Genomic DNA, 16623 nt, shown 5'->3' on the forward strand with positions numbered 1-16623 from the left:
ACAACAAAAACAACCAAGCAAGAAATCTGCACACATTCAATTTCACATTGCTATTGGATATGTTCCTATCTTTAACATCTCTACAGTAACCATGCCACATTGTAAAAAACATTCAAAACTAATTAAAATCTCTCAGTTATCAACAAAAAAATAACAATGACTGACTAATTTTTTAATTAACACAACTTAGATCAAGCATACAAAAGCTTTTTGCAAAACCACAAACATCAATGATTTTCCATACCATAGAAAAATAACTATAAAAAGTTACTACAAGCTTTTTTTCCTATGCATGTTGAATCCAAAATTGAGATTAAACATAATTGAACAATCAAAAACTCTTTTATCTTGTTTTAATATTCATTTATATATAATAACAAAGATACACAAAATTGCATCTAGTTATGTTTAAAAGAACAATTAATTACAAAAACCTTTCTAAACTTTTATAATCTTTTAAGCTTAACATAAGAAAAAAATGGTATATAAAATTAAAAATTATTTTTGAGCATAAAATGTTCATTTCCAAACACTACACATGCAATAACTCCAAGTTGTAAATATTTAAAACCTTAAAAAGGAAGGAATTCAGTTACTAAGAAAATGTATGAATACACCTTTAAATAACATTATGCTAAGACTGTTCCTGCAGGATGCTCCACTTGATATCTCAAATCAATTTTCTTCGTCTCAGAAGCAGCAATATCGCAAACCCATTCAATTTTATAATCACTTGTATACAAGGTTGCATTTCCATTTTTTATTACTTCTGGCTCATTGGTTGGTTTTTTATTAATTAATTTAATATCTGGCTCCTGTAGCGTAACCTGAAAATATAAGTTATGTTGTATTATTGGTAGGTTTTAATAAATACATTTAAAACTGTCTATGTTGTGCTATTTATTTAAACTTTAAGGTTCAAAATTCAAAAATAATGTGAGTATATTCAATTAAAATAAATTATACTTTAAAAAAATTAAAAATAATATGTGTAATATATATGTAAATAATAATTATATAATATCTGGCAGAGCTGTAAGTTTTGAGTAAACTAAATAATTTTGGTTAAAATCTTACCTTTATCATTTCATTGTTGCTTTTGGGGCATTGATCTTGAATAGTAATTTTAATAGGAGACGATTTTGTATTTTTAATTTCAATTTGTTGATGAAAATTGTACACGTGTGCTTTGGATATCATTCCAGTCTTTTGTTCAAACTTTTTCAAGGGATTGTAAGTGACTTTAACTGCAGGATCAGCACCCAAAGCAACTTCGAATTCTTCCATTGGACTTACTGATGGTAATGAAGACTAAAAAACATTTTTAAACTTTAACAAACAAGATAAAATTCTTATATAAATGTGCGTAACACTGTAACAGATTTATGATTTTTTCTTCATTTGCTAAAACTAAGTGCACAATTTGTCAAAATACCACAAAATTTTTTCTTTATTTATAATAAAGAAGATATTATGTAAGAAGAATTATTGCTGTAGTCATATATTCATTCAGTGTGTTTTCATTTCAGAAGTTCTTAATTTTGTTATTTCTTATTTAATAATGGCCAGAAAACCAAGCATTAATTACTATCTCGCCTGCAAGGATAGTATTGATTTCCAACTCCTAACTATGTCCCAAATGGTCAACTGCAACGTCATTAACAAGCTTTTTTTACGCAAATTTTTTTTTAGAAAAACTGCCTTCAGGTGGATTCGAACCAATAACCTCTGAGTTCATGTTACGATGCGTTAGCCAAATGAGCCATTACGTCTTAAGTAAAAATATTTAATTTGACGATTTAATGGCTTGCAAATTAACGCAAAATGGTTTATTGATGCGAAATACAAATGCCTTTTAGAATTTTTTTGAAATGATCCCTTTTAATAAAATAAAGTTGTGTCGGACTTTTAAGTTCTAAGAATAATCCTAATAAATTTCCCCACTATAAGGATTCCATAAGAACTTTTAAGCGGTATTTCAGAGAAATGGCTAAAAAGGGTCTCAGAGGTATGGGACCTAAAAATTCACATGCAGGTGTCTAATGGATAAATATAAGTAAGTATCATAGCCATGCATAATATCGCTCATGCCAGCAACAGCTGTAAATCAATTTTTAGGTTTTGTGGAAAGACTCTGTTAATAAATTAAAAATATATTGTTGCAGTGCTGTGTAATTGACATTGACATGCAAGATATTTTATCCAGCCCCTGCATCTTGTTTTTATTGCACCAGTCATTAAAAAAGAACTGGAAAATGAAATTGTGAGTTTCACTTAGGCCACATAAAAGCATAATAGAAGCATGATACAAGATGATCACCTTAACATGGAATCAACATGAGTTTCACTTAGGCCACATACAAGCATGATAAAAGCGCGAGACAAGCAAGTAAAATAGAAGTACCTTTGTGATGAAATTATTATCCAGAAAAACATTTGCATTTCCAGCAAGCATAGAGTGTCTAGATTCGTTTTTTGCTTTGATCTTCAAAAAAGCATGAGTGACTGCTTTTGGTCTGGTTAAGTATTCAAGTTCAGATGAGAAATCCAGTTGGGCTATCGAGACTTTGTGTGCTACATCATCTGATTGAATTGTGGCTAATCGAGTAATTTCAAAATTCGTGCTTGTGATGCTTTCAGATAGCTAAAAATGATATATTTTGATATAATTTTAATTTGTTAGATGTAAATATTTGCAACAATGTAATTAGGATAGTCAGATGCTGTTAAAAAATCTACCGTTGCCTCTGGATAAAGACTTTCTATCACTTCTTCTTCATCATCACTTGAAACAATCCTTCGACAACGACGTCTTACTCCTTTTTCTTCATCACTTAAAACAATCATTGCACAATGTGCTACATTCATGTCTGGATAATACTCAGAAACTTCCCCACAAAAAGCATTACAAATCAAAAATATGCACTACAAAAAGGGTGGTCAAGTAATTTTTTTTCACCGCCATTTGATTATTAAAATTGATATAAAGATTTGTTTATTATACCCTGTATGACATGTTCCTTCTTTCACATTAAGCTATTTTACCATTAGTTATTATGTATATCAGTATTGTTATTAAAAACATTAATGATAGATATATCTAGGAGAGAAAGATAGAATGTACGCCATCATAATATTGTAGTCATAAAAAACAGTAATATAATTGCAAGGCTTCCAGCAGAGTAAAGGGTAAAACCACTGTAAAAGTGTGCTTAAAAGCGTAGTTAATTCTTAAAAATATTTTAGCGAAATAACAGCTCGCCAAAAATTGAGGGCTGAGGAAGAGCAAACATAAAGCAATTGTATTGTATAAGCAATCCTGTTCACGGTTTTTGACCCTTCAAAAAATAGCATGAACACAATCAAGAAATTAACCAAAAAGGTGTGTTTTAACTCGGTTGTTGCGGTTAAGTGTTTTAATTTCATTTTTCAGTTCATAAAAATGTAAACACGACAAAAATGAAGTTAAATTCTGTATTAATTAGAAAATTTTGTTATAAAATATGTTAGAACCTGTTTCACGAACTTATGCTGGTCGTATCCCATCTTAAATAACTAAACAATAACAAATCTTTGATATTAAGAAGAAATCTACATAAATTTTATTTTTATATTTGCATGCAATTCATTTGACAAATAGCTAAACGTTGTTGGATTATGAAAAAGTAAGGAAAACCGATTGTGGTGTCAAATAGAGCCGAGGAATATTTTTTTATTTTCTAATTTTTTATTCCCGTACAGAAGTTAAGCTCAATACAATGTTCTTTGCATATTTTTACTTATCAATTTTGCTAGCTTTAGCTATGTAACTTTTCTAGCTACCTTGATATTTAATTTATCTTGCCTTGAAGAGTAAAGTAATGCCTAATGCATAATGCCTTTTGCATGTACTGATTTACATGAATTGTGTCTTCAGTAGGACAACCATCCTGTACATAGCCATATTCTCAAAACGAAGATTTAGATGTTCAAATCCATTGTTTAATTTGCACATGTACTATATTTACTATAGCCTTGTTATTTTGGGTTGTTACTAATTGTTATATACAATCTTATATGTCAATAAAAAAAGTATTGAAAGCTTACCTGGTATATTGAGGCGTTGGAGGCGTTTTAGGTTTTTTAGGTTTACGTTTTACACGTTTTACAAGTATCACAGGTTGTTTTATTTTCAAAAGTTGCGGTTGCAATTCAGGAGGACTTCCACCAACACTTGGCATTGCAGTACTTAAAGATAACTTTGCATCTTCCCAATCTTCACCAGTGTTTTGTTTGATATTAGCAAAATACAAAATCTAATAGAAAAATTAAATTCTTGTCTATTTATTTAGTTTTGTTATATATAAATATATGGAAAGATTTATCATTATGTTATGGATGGTATTGTAATAATGTATTTAGTATATTATGAAAGATATAAAAAACATTCAAAATCCACTGGAGATACATGTTAACACTGAAAACATTATTTTTGTCAAATTTGTGAGTTTTATCTTTGGAAAACTTATAATTTTTTGTTTTATAAATATTTGTTTTAAAAAAAAGGTGTAAATTTTTGACAGAATAAAAAAAAGATATAAAAAGGAAAAAAATTTTTTTTCTCAGTTCTTTCCAGTAAAATTTAACTTGCGTACAAAGTTTAAATCTCAATATCTTGAAAACAAATCAGGCTAAGAGGATTACAAGCATTTACGACTACGAAACTAAAATATTAATATTCCGGACATGCTGAACTCTTCAAGAGTTCTATTTTTTTAATTAAAAAAATGAATTGGTAATATATCGGCCCAGTGTGACGTTAATTAAAGTACAACGGAGAAGCATGGAAAGAACTTTTTAATATAAATTTAAAACTTACAGTCGATTTAAAAAATTGATTTTTAGGTGGTCGAGTCGAAAGCTTGTTCTATATTTTTTTTGTATCTTCCTACTTTATTATTTTATGACAACAATTTGCACTATTTAACAGGGAATTTATCTGTCTTTCAGAAAATGAATACTACTATATAATTCCATTTCGCAGTTCAGGAAATATGTGTCTACCACCATTACCAACATGAATAGATGGTGTTTGATTTATCCTCATTTTAATTTTCTTTATAATAATTTGTACCAGTTCATTGTAAAAAAAAGGCACAATATAAGTCTAGTATGCATATTGTATCTACCTGGACAGTGTTATCTTTATTATATGCTCGCACATCATACAATGGCTTCCAACTTGCATTAGAAACAACGTAAGATACTACCAATGTGACTGAACCTTTCTCTTTGACATCAAGAAGAATTGAGACACATCTACGAATAGAAAACAAAGAGTATTTTTGGGTTCTTTTAAATAAAAATTTGTTACAACCAGTAGAACTAAATTCTGAAAGAATTGTGTTAGAGCAAACTGGTCAGTTACAAGCTGAAATCTATCAATATAATTAAATTTTAACCTGTAAAGCAAAATAAAAGCATGGCACAAAAACGTGAATGTGTACCTTGTTGTTTTCCACTCCGAAGCTTGCGGGGCTTTTAACTTATATAAGTCAAGCTTTAAAACATCTATATCTCCACAAATGGCATCTAATTCCTCTTTGAAAGGAAGTATTGTATCAATTATCTTTTCCCTTCGATCCTTGTAGATGGCGAGAAAGTCCATTAAGTTTTTTACATTCTTTTCTTCCAATACATTAGCAATAGTGTCGTTTTTATTCTACAGAAGAAAAAAAAATTAAATTTCTTATCAGTTTCTAAAGTCAAAGTCAAAGACTGAAAAGAACATTTGTTTTGAGTACATGTTGAGAAACTTTACCCTTTCAATTCAAAACACAGCTGTATAATAAAATACCTACAAAGTTTTATACATATACCGCAAACAAAAACGTGTATACCAAGTTATAGAGTTATCACCAAATATTTACGAGACCCGGGAAAAAACAATAAGTGCTGTCTTAGCACAGCTCTATGTTAATAATAATATATGTTGTCTGTCTGTCTGTTTGTAACATGAGTAGCATGACCACCCCAGAAATTTATTAAGGTACATAATAAAAAATGCGTTATATATTTTTGATTACTTGCATGTAGTAAATTAATCCCGCCCCCTTTATAAAAATAATAAGCAAGATGGCGGCAAGAGCAGACGTGTTTCGTGTTGCTCATATACTGTTAGCTATAATTATTTGTTTTATAATAAAAATAAAATCTTTTTTCAATACAAATATTATTAGTTTATTGTGGAGAGAAACACCTGATGCCAGGGGCTGGGATCACGACGTATAAATTCATGTCTTATTTTACTACTCGCTGGTGACATTGAGACTCAGCCTGGACGTGAATATATGAAAGAACTGTATAATTTGTTATCAAAAAGAGGTATGAAAATATTTCATCAGAATGTACGAGGACTGTTGTCGAATATAGACCATGTTAAAGTAATGTTAAACAAACACAAAACATTGACATATTAACTTTATCCGAGACGCATATAAACACAAAAGCATACACAGAGAATCCTGACCTTTATCATATTCCGAGGTATACTTTCATCTCACGGAACAGGAAAACGGGACTTTGCGGAGTAGTAGGCATGTATATTTCAAACCGAATCAATTGGAAACGTGGATCTGACTTGAACATCGTGACTTGGAGTGTATTTGGATTGAAATCTTTCAAAAAAACTCTAAATCTCTTCTAGTTGGATCATTGTACCGACCCCCGGCTGGTTCAAAATACCTACCACATAATTTTGAAACATTTCTTAAGTTATCTATTTTTATGTCTCAATCAAAAGAAGTGAATCTTCTGGGAAACATAAACGTTGATTTTTTGAAAGCAAACGATAATAAGGATATTAAGGGAGTATTCAATTCATATGGACTAAAACAAATTATTACTAAAGCGACAAGAGTAACCGAAACATCAAAAACTTTAATTGACTGTTTTTTAACATCTCGCACGGATAGCACTTATGTCAATGACGTAATACCAACTTCTATTAGTGACCACAACATCGTTAGCTTTGTGTGTAAAATCAAGAGATAAGTTACCGCCGAAAAATGTAAAAAGTAAGAACTACCCAAAGTACAACAGCGAAAATATGAAAGAGGAGCTTAGACATCACGACTGAAGTCCAATGTACGAAATGAAAAATGTTAACGAAGCATGGCTTTATTTGAAGCTTCCTAATGTATTTAACAAACACGCGCCGATAATCGAGAAAAGGGTCAAGGGTCAATTCTGCCCTTGGATTGACAAGAACATCAGATATCTTATGATCAAGAGAGATAAAGCCCTTAGAAAAGCTCGTAAGACTAATGCAGCAGCAGATTGGAAACAATACAGAAAAACTCAAAACAAATGTACCACTGACTTACGAACAGCTAAAGGTAACTACAGTAAGGACCTGTTAAGTCAAAACTAAAGAAATCCAAAAACGTTTTGGGACACTATAAATGTATATTAAGTTTTGGGACAATATAAATCCATTTACCTAAAATATTTTATCTGGAACAAACCAAAACAGTCACTTTTAAGAACATGTATGAAATTTAAATTTAACTATGTATCAAGCATATTTGTTGAGAAAGAACTAAAAAAGCTTAAGCGTTAAAAGTCAACTGGTTCGGATAATCTTCCACCAGCTTTATTGAAGGACTGTGCATCTGCGATTGCTGAACCACTGTGTTATTTAATCAACTTATCATTAGACAACTCAGAAGTACCATCAGATTGGAAACACGCACTGATCACTCCCATCTTTAAATCAGGATCATCATCTGAACCAAATAACTACCGACCAATACCTATATTGTCAAGCCTATCAAAAATACTTGAGAAAGAAGTTCATAGCCAACTTATCAGCTATCTAGAAGACAATAATTTATTATATCGTTCTCAATTTGGTTACTGCAGACGTAACTCCACGGACATAGCTGCAACGTTATTTACTGATAACATCAGAAAAGAGCTTGATAAAGGAAATTTAGTTGGTGCAATCTTCATTTATTTTTTTGAAAGTTTTTGATGCTGTTTCACATAGCATCTTGTTTGAAGCGCTTTGCGCATATGGTATTTGTGGCAAAGAGTTAGAATGGTTTCGCCCACTACCTATTCAACCCTACACAACAGGTGGTTATTGATAACACTAGATCTAACACTGAGAATGTAAAATGTGGAGTCTCTCAGGGATCTAGTTTAGGACTGCTTTTATTTTTAATTTTCTTTAATGATTTTGAAACCTCGCTTATTAGAGCACGTACTGTCCAATTCGCTGACAACACAGTGGTTTATATAGCTGGAAGCAATGTGAATTATATCAAAGATATTTTGAACTCAGAATTAACAAATATCGATAATGATCTTAGAATTAACTTAAAAAGAGGGAAAACGGAAGCAATGTTATTCGAAACTGGTAAAAAGTTGAATTCAGTATCCCACAAGCTCAAGCTTTTTACAATTTTGTAGAAGTTAACACGACAAGCCAGTATAAATATTTGGGTTCGACTCTGGATTCAAAACTATCCATGCATGTAAAATATGACACAGTCTACAAGAAAGCTTCAACAAGGCTTTGTCTCCTATCAGTATTGAGATCGCAAATTGATGACAACACTGCTACTATCATTTACAACATGATGATACTACCTCTTATAACGTTTAACACTACCATCAACCTTAAATTTACAAATACACAACAGAGAAGGCTTTGTGTCTCTGGAGAACAGAGCAAGAAATATCACGAAAAATGCAAACGTTACATCAATCAAAAGTATGATAATAAGAAATGTGTGTTGCGTAGTTCGTAAATGTATTGACGGAGAGCGTTGTACAGCTGCAACAATTACCCTGAGTTGATAAATCACGAAAGGGTTACACGGAATAAGCAGTTATCATTACGCTTGCCAAAAGTTAAATTAGAAGTTGCAAAAAGTGGTTTTTATTACATGGGTGCTTATACATATACAACAAGTTGCCATTAGATATTAGAAAAGAAAAATGTTATGTAACATTTAAAAAGAAATTGAAGCAATATTATATTTAGGTGTATGTTATGAAATTTTATTTCTTTGTTTTCTAGATGTGTCCCATTTGAGGAGCGTCTCAGTTTGTGTCCACACTCAATCACTTTCTCTGCCTTTTGTTTCACATTTATATTAACTAATTTTTAGCTATTTTTTTTTAACAGAACACATTTGTAAAGCAGATATTTTATCTGAAATGTTTTATCCTGTATAAATATTGATAAATAAATAATTAAATAAATCATTAATTTTTGTGTGGCATGAACAAGCTCTTGAAGGAATACGAAATATCAGAGCTAGGGTTACAACAGCCATTTTAAATGTTGTGGCGTTGAGTTTTGCAGATTCTTTAAACTTATCAGCAAAAGACTTTCACAAGCCAAACACAGTTGGTTGATTTTCTTACGCTGACGCAGTTTAGTAGCTACTATAAATAATTTTGTCCAACACAGTAGCCAAGTTTTTTTGAAACTCTCAACAAACCTTATTCTGTAAAATTTCTGTGCCTATTTTCGTTACACGACTAAATTTCCCGAAGCAATTTTAACAAAATAAATTTCTGTGTAGCTTGTGCTTTCATTGTAATCAAGGTGATGTTTATACACATCAATGACAAGACTATAGTTATTGAAGATATTATTTCGGTTTGTCTGTTTAGTATCCATATTACTGTGGAAAGTTTATCATTTCTTTAACATGATAGTTTAGTTGGCGACGTTTCCGGAGATCCTTTTCCCATCATAATCATGATGTTTATACACATCAATGAAAAGACTATAGTCATTGAAGATATTATTTCGGTTTGTCTGTTTAGTATCCATATTACTGTGGAAAGTTTATCATTTCTTGAACAGGATAGTTTAGAGTAAGCGACGTTTCGGGAGATCCTTCTCCCATCATCAGGCAAAGTAAAATGATGTTCGTCGACTTACCTGCAGAGTAAAGACTAAAAGAAGTAAGAAAATCTTACAGCGCGCAAGCTGACATGTTGCAAGAAAGAATCCACCTAAATCATGTAACACGTAACACCCTACATCGCCAAATACTTGATACTGACAACACCATCAAATCAAGACTTTCCATCAACAAACAGGTTAAGAATATTCACGATAACGTGTATGAAAAAGAAATGAGATCGGTTAAAGACAGACACCTTAGAAAGTTCAACAAAATCAATGACAGATTCAATGATGATACACAAACGGGTGTAGACAAGAGCAAATAGATTGTCAATCTCTCCAACAGACAACTCACAGCAGAAGAAACAAACCTTCTATCAAAAGGAATGATATTCTGTAGGGCACCTGCTTCAATTCCAAAGAAAGAAATAGTTGCGAAAGTGGAAGAGGCAATTAAAGAAAAGAAGAGGCACACAAAGTAAGAGCTTAAGTAAGCCTCACGCTACAGAAAAGCAGAACACCAAAGGACAATTTGCAAGAATATGAATTGAAGAATCTTAAGAAGGATAAAAATATCATAAATCCTACCGGCAGACAAGGGAAGAACAATGGTTATCATGAATACACGTGACTACATTGACAAGTGCAATGAACACATCAACAACGAGCCTTACAAACCTCGAGAAGCGAGGAACATATTAATGGAGTTGAAGAAAAGAATACATCGACAATACACAGTATTACCAACTGAAACCTTGTGACGGACCACCACTGCGATTTTACGGACTACCAAAAATTCATAAACAGGGAAATCTAATTCGACCGATAGTCTCCTGCACTGGAACACCGTTATCAAAATTTGTTGCTTCTATCCTCAGCAAATTTACAGCAAGTGACCACAGCAAAAACTCAAAAGAAATTTCGGAATACATCAGAGAAATAAAGATACCAGACAACGAATGCATGGTATCATTTGATGTCACCTCACTCTACACAAATGTTCCTATAAAAGACACCTTAAACATCATTAAAGACCTTATCGAAAACGATGCTGCATTCAGTGAAAAGACGAAGATTCCAGTCCCGGATTTTTTGCGTTTGGTCGAACTTGTTTTCACCAAAACATGGTATCTGTTTAATAAGAAAACTTCTACACTTAAACAGACAGAGTTGCCATGGGAGGCCCTGCATCATCAGTAGTCGCAGAAATAGTATAAATGCAGGCACTCGAGACAACAGCATGAGTCACATCAGACAGACGTCCAAATTTTTGGAAAAGATTTGTTGACAACGTATTCGCCGTAATCAAAAGATCTCAACTAGAAAAGTTCCATGAACACATGAACGGCCTACATTGACAAATCAAATTCACTGTTAAGCTTGAACACGATGGAAGCTTTCCTGGACACTTTGGTCAAACGCAAGAATGGTTGCATTTCAGTTTCAGTGTATCGTAAACCAACACACACTGACCAGTACCTTTACTTCGAATCAAACCATCAGAAATCTTGCAAAGAAAGTGTCATATCTTCATTACCGAATCGTGCCAACTGTGTATTTAGTGACAAACAGGAGAGGAAAGAAGAAATTCAATGTGTAAGAAATGCATTAATTGCAAATGGATACAGTCATAAAAGTCATCACGAAAAGAAAAGATAATGAAGAGAAAATGCAACAGAGACAACAAGGAAACATCAGAGGAATTTATCCCGTCAGCATTCCTACCCTTCGTACCAGGTACCAGCAAGATCCTTCGTCGGGTTTTAAGGCAACACAAGATCAAATGCATTCTTAACTCTAAAGACACCCTAAGAAGCACTTTGTCTAAACCAAAAGACAAAATAAACCTGGAAGAACAAAGCAATTTTGTTTGCAAAATCCTGTGTAAAGATTGTTATGCAGTGTATATAGGCGAAACAAAAAGAAAGTTCAAGCAACGAGTACAAGAACATATGCGCGCAGTAAAAAACGGAGATGTGAAGAAAAACGAAATTGCGGACCACAGCTGGAGCAGAAGTCATCAGTTTAATTGGGATGAGAAGAAAATCGTTGACAGAAAATCAACAACGGCCAGGAAGATTAAAGAAACCATCAACAGTGTAGATCGTACCAAACACATAAACAGCATCTCGTATCAACTTCTTGAGATTTGGTTACCAGCCCTACAGAAGAAGTAGTTACCTACATCTAGGTCCGAAAATGTTAATTACCGTAATTAACTGTAATTATCGGCTTGTTTCTGATTGGTTAATTTTTATGAATTTCGATCCTCTGCAATTATATAAATACATGCTCAACATCATTTTCCTTTGCCCGATGATGGGAGAAGGATCTCCCGAAATGTCACCTACTAAACTATCATGTTCAAGAAATGATAAACTTTTCACAGCAACAAGACTATAGCTTTGACATTTGTTAACTGTTCATGTAACTACAAAAAAAATACTTACTGCAGCAGGAAATAGAAAACAATGTGAAACCATAATAATAAAGCACAGATTGTAGGAGATCGTTAAAATACATTATGCTTACCGTTGAAATACATTCTCTATATCTTTCCAGCAAACATTTTTCCTTTTCTGCTACGTGTATTCTGCCAAGTAGATGTGTCTTCTTAGAATTTAAAAATTTAATAGAATTTTCTATTTTCACATATTCATGCTCTTTAATTTTTAATTCTTCTTCTGTTTCTACTTTTACTGGAATATATTTTTCTTTATATGCTACTTCAACAATTGTTGCTTTGCCAAAACAAGTCACTCTAAAAAGATTAATTTATCACATATTGCTTAAATACAATGTTTTTTACTTCTGGGGTAATAACCAAGTAAGGTTGTGAAGTTGTGCACTCACTACGGCCTTTCTTATTCACACTGGCACTCGGCAATTGAATATCGCGAATATCAATGTCCTAACAAAAATTTTTAATTCACATCTCATATTTTTTGCAGACATGGTTTTTATTTAAACCAGCTAACTACAATCATTAGATTAAAAGCTTAATTGCGAAGATCATACTCACAAGCATTGGTTTACAGTGTTTCAATATTATTATACTCACACTTGTCAATGTTTACAATGGACTTATGATCTTAGGTTATTTGGTTATATCTTATACCTCAAATGCAATAATTCTTGCTGATGTCAGCATGACCTATGTTCTAGGTTTCCTGGAATTTCATTAGCCAACAGGTTAATTGTTCCACAGAATCTGCAATTAGCACATTTTCAACGCTTCTCACTGGCCTTACACATCTGCCAAAGCAGAACTCGAAATCTTTTAAAGATAGATCTTTTTCTTCCTATTGCATTGCGTGTAGTTCCAATTGGTTTAATTAGCAATACAAAATTATTTCGGAATGCACAGAGTATGTTTTTAAAGGCTCATTTGATACTTTAGTTTATCGGGAAGAACTATTTTATACGATTTTGCATAAATGTGTGCAGAGTAACTAGTCTAAATGTAATTTATTGTTTTGAGAAATAAAATAAACTCAAAAAATATTTTTCTTTAATATTAAGAAAATCTTTTTTGTCCATAGTAAAAAAAACAGCCTATTGTGGAAAAATTCATTGACAAGAGAAAAAATGCTGGATATATGAAAAGTTCTACCTCCTTGATTGCACATTACATGGATTCTAAAACAGATTTTCTTAAAGTTTCTTGTTTTTTTCAACATATTTTAAATTTCAAGAGACTTAGCAGTGTGTTTTCTAACACTGAAAAACTCAGTCTATGAGGCTTAAAGTATTAAAAAATGGACAGCTAGTTAGACAAACCAGCAGGTAGTAGAAAAACAAACAAACATGGTAAGTCTCAACTAACACAGTCTTAAGAAATTAATTTTTTTAGGATATAATTTTTGTCAATTTTGCAAAAATTGTTGCTGAAAACTTGCTATGCAAAAAATTGACAAAAATAAATTCCCACAAAAGTAATTTAATATAATATAAATATTTAATATAATATAATTGTTTTTTGTTTGTAGTTTTATTTAGCCTTTGTTTTATCACTGCTTAATCTCTCTTGGGGTATATTCTCAGTGCTTTTACCTCGTGTAATTAGGTGAAATTATACTAGCATATAACAATTTTAATTTTAAGAATTGTACTTACCTGAGGATGTAACTATTTGTTACAAAATACTTTAAGAAATTTTTATTTAATGTGTTTTTAAATAAAAATTTACTTTTGGCTTTTTAACATGGAAATTAAATTTTCTATTTTAAAACATTTCAGTCACAGTTTTGGAGAATAAATATTTGCCATAAAAAAGTTTCCCTTAAGCAGTTAAGTTTTTTTCAGGAGATGGAAATATGTGATTGTTAACATAACCACTTGAGCAAGAAAGTTCTAAAGGAATTATTTATAATTCTTTCCTTTTAACAGTTTTTTTTTCTGTTTCAAAACTCTGTAATCAGGCAGTTCTACCAAAAACTTCCTGCCCTTAAATGCCGCCTCCGAAACAAAAACAAAGCCTGGTTTTTAATTACAACACAGTAGATATGGGTTGATAAAAATAGGCCTAATCATTCATATTGCTTTGAAATCACTAGTCATCACAGAGGTCTGGGATTAATCCTTTAAAATGTTGTGTAGTAATTCTCCCTTAATGGGAAACAGTAAAAAAACTAAATGCTTATTTTATAATTCTGTATTTAAAATATGCTGTGAAAAGACTGGACGAATTAGTGATATAAATTCCTACCTTATTGAATCTTTGTCAATGACAGATGGAAGATTCTGTACCAAAACTTCATTAGTGCCAGAAACAGCTATAACTGTAAGTTTGCGATTAATTTCGGCCCTGTCCATAAATACTGTCACATTTTGTATACAACACGTGGTCACATCAACCTCATATTTTGAAGCTGAATCCATTTTTTTTCCACAACCTTTTTCAAACGTTTTCTTGTTTCTTATATTATTAAAGATATGATGAAGCCACTTTATTACTCCACATTTAACACAAATAAAAATACAGGAAAATAATGAGTGGCAAATTCATCTAATCATCTGACCTGTAATTATAAGTAGAAATACCACATGGTGAGAGTTTAAAAGCATTTTGCAGGTTAAAAGGGCACTTTCTTATTTTTCTGAAAAATAACAATAGGTTATTGATAAAGTTTATTCTTATAACTGCAAAAAATCAGTATTTTTGGAGAACAGACCAAACATAAAATTGAACACTAAAAAAGCAAACTGGCATCAACAACTTCAGTTAATTTAGAAAAAAAGTAATCTAACAGACCTAAAGAACAAAATGGTTTGATTTTAAATTTATGTGTCCTTAAATACACATTAAAGAAGAATTCAGATCAAAATAAATATCTTTTTGAAACATCCACTTAGGCAGAGGGAAATTGACAAAGAGCCTTCATTTAAATTTTATGACGTCAGCACTGTCAGGTTCATATATATAATTTTTTTTTTTTAGAATTTCGTTGAAAACATGGTTGACAATAAGCTAATGTCTATTTCTCTTGAAGTTATAAGCAAATAAATTTTTGCATATTTTGCATATTTTTTTAAAAACTACGGGGTCAAGTATTTTCACCATTTAACCTTTCTATTTCATCATCTTTGTTGACCTGGTTTGTATTTACTCCATTAAATTTTTTATGTCATTCTAACATTCATTAGATATTGTATGAATTATTTATTAGATGACAGAAAAATAGAAATAAACCATGTCACAGTTTTAAATACGTCAAAGGAAATATAAACAAGATTGACATCATAATTTATAATTTACAAATTCCACAAAATAACTTATATTTTTTATTTCACAAAATTCTGTTGTCTTTTTTCTTTGGAAACTAAAATAAGTCTATCTTAGGGGAAGAAATTTATAAAAATTTGGCAAAATCAGCAGGTTTGTCAAAAAGTTTGGAAATTAAATTCCTGCTAAAATTATTTTTGCTTTCTGACAACTTACAAATATCTGATTAGAACGGAAATAAAATTTTTAATAAAATAGTTTTTTACAAAAACAAACAATTCTTTTTACCAAAATTGATAATTGTAAAAATCTAATGCTTTTCCCTGATTCAAAAAATATATATAACTACTTCCATGTTTTTTTTTCCAATCTTTAATCATTTAAAAAATTATTTTATAGGCAAATATGTTTTTCTCCTATGCCATTCTATATCAGATTGTTTAATGAATATGGACAAAGTTGTATTTCAATGTTACCTATGTAATCAACTTTGTTTTTCATTCTTACTTTTTATTTACATTTATAAGTATATTGTATAGAATTTCTGTTTCTTTAGGTTAACTTTAAAATTTCCAGAAATCTGAAGGATCGGTTATCTTCTACTGGTTTTATTGGTTTTGCTTTGCAACACTTGCAACACCTTCTACACAATTGTTTGAAAATAAAAATGGGTAGTTAGGTAAATTCAATTATGTTTACCTCATTATATCTTTTGGTGTATTACTTCAACTTGATCGATGAATACTGCCACATAACTATAAAAGGGATCAACCTTGTTCTTCTTTTTTCTCGATGGAATCTTCAAAATTAGATCCACCAGCAGGCTCACATTGCTCTTTAATTTTTTTATTCTTCTTAGCACCATCTTGATACTTAAAAAAACATTGTTTTCCTTTTACAGTTATCACTAAAACAATTTATAACCACTGGAAGCAGTAGAAACTACAATCTTTTAATGCACTTCAGCTTTGTATCAACTTCATGTTTA

The 16623-nt window shown here is 31.2% G+C and overlaps 1 protein-coding gene across 2 annotated transcripts; it reads right to left on the reverse strand.

The window, feature by feature from the left end:
• Nucleotides 1–460: 460 nt before the first annotated feature.
• LOC130645584 (protein F37C4.5-like) lies at nucleotides 461–16582 on the reverse strand. 2 transcript variants are annotated; one of them, XM_057451621.1, is made up of 10 exons: nucleotides 16335–16582; nucleotides 14619–14931; nucleotides 12443–12671; nucleotides 5487–5701; nucleotides 5169–5298; nucleotides 4087–4295; nucleotides 2740–2833; nucleotides 2405–2644; nucleotides 1078–1311; nucleotides 461–827 (listed from the first exon to the last, which is right to left on the reverse strand). In XM_057451621.1, exons 2-10 carry the CDS (start codon nucleotides 14789–14791, stop codon nucleotides 630–632), a joined length of 1722 nt encoding a protein of 573 aa, XP_057307604.1. In that variant the 5' UTR covers nucleotides 14792–14931; nucleotides 16335–16582; the 3' UTR covers nucleotides 461–629. The 2 variants fall into 2 exon arrangements, with proteins under 2 accessions (XP_057307604.1, XP_057307602.1); XM_057451619.1 differs by lacking the exon at nucleotides 16335–16582 and having other exon boundaries at nucleotides 14619–15897.
• Nucleotides 16583–16623: the final 41 nt, after the last annotated feature.

Source organism: Hydractinia symbiolongicarpus, chromosome 5 (assembly GCF_029227915.1).
Source record: "Hydractinia symbiolongicarpus strain clone_291-10 chromosome 5, HSymV2.1, whole genome shotgun sequence".
NCBI classification, from domain to species: domain Eukaryota; kingdom Metazoa; phylum Cnidaria; class Hydrozoa; order Anthoathecata; family Hydractiniidae; genus Hydractinia; species Hydractinia symbiolongicarpus.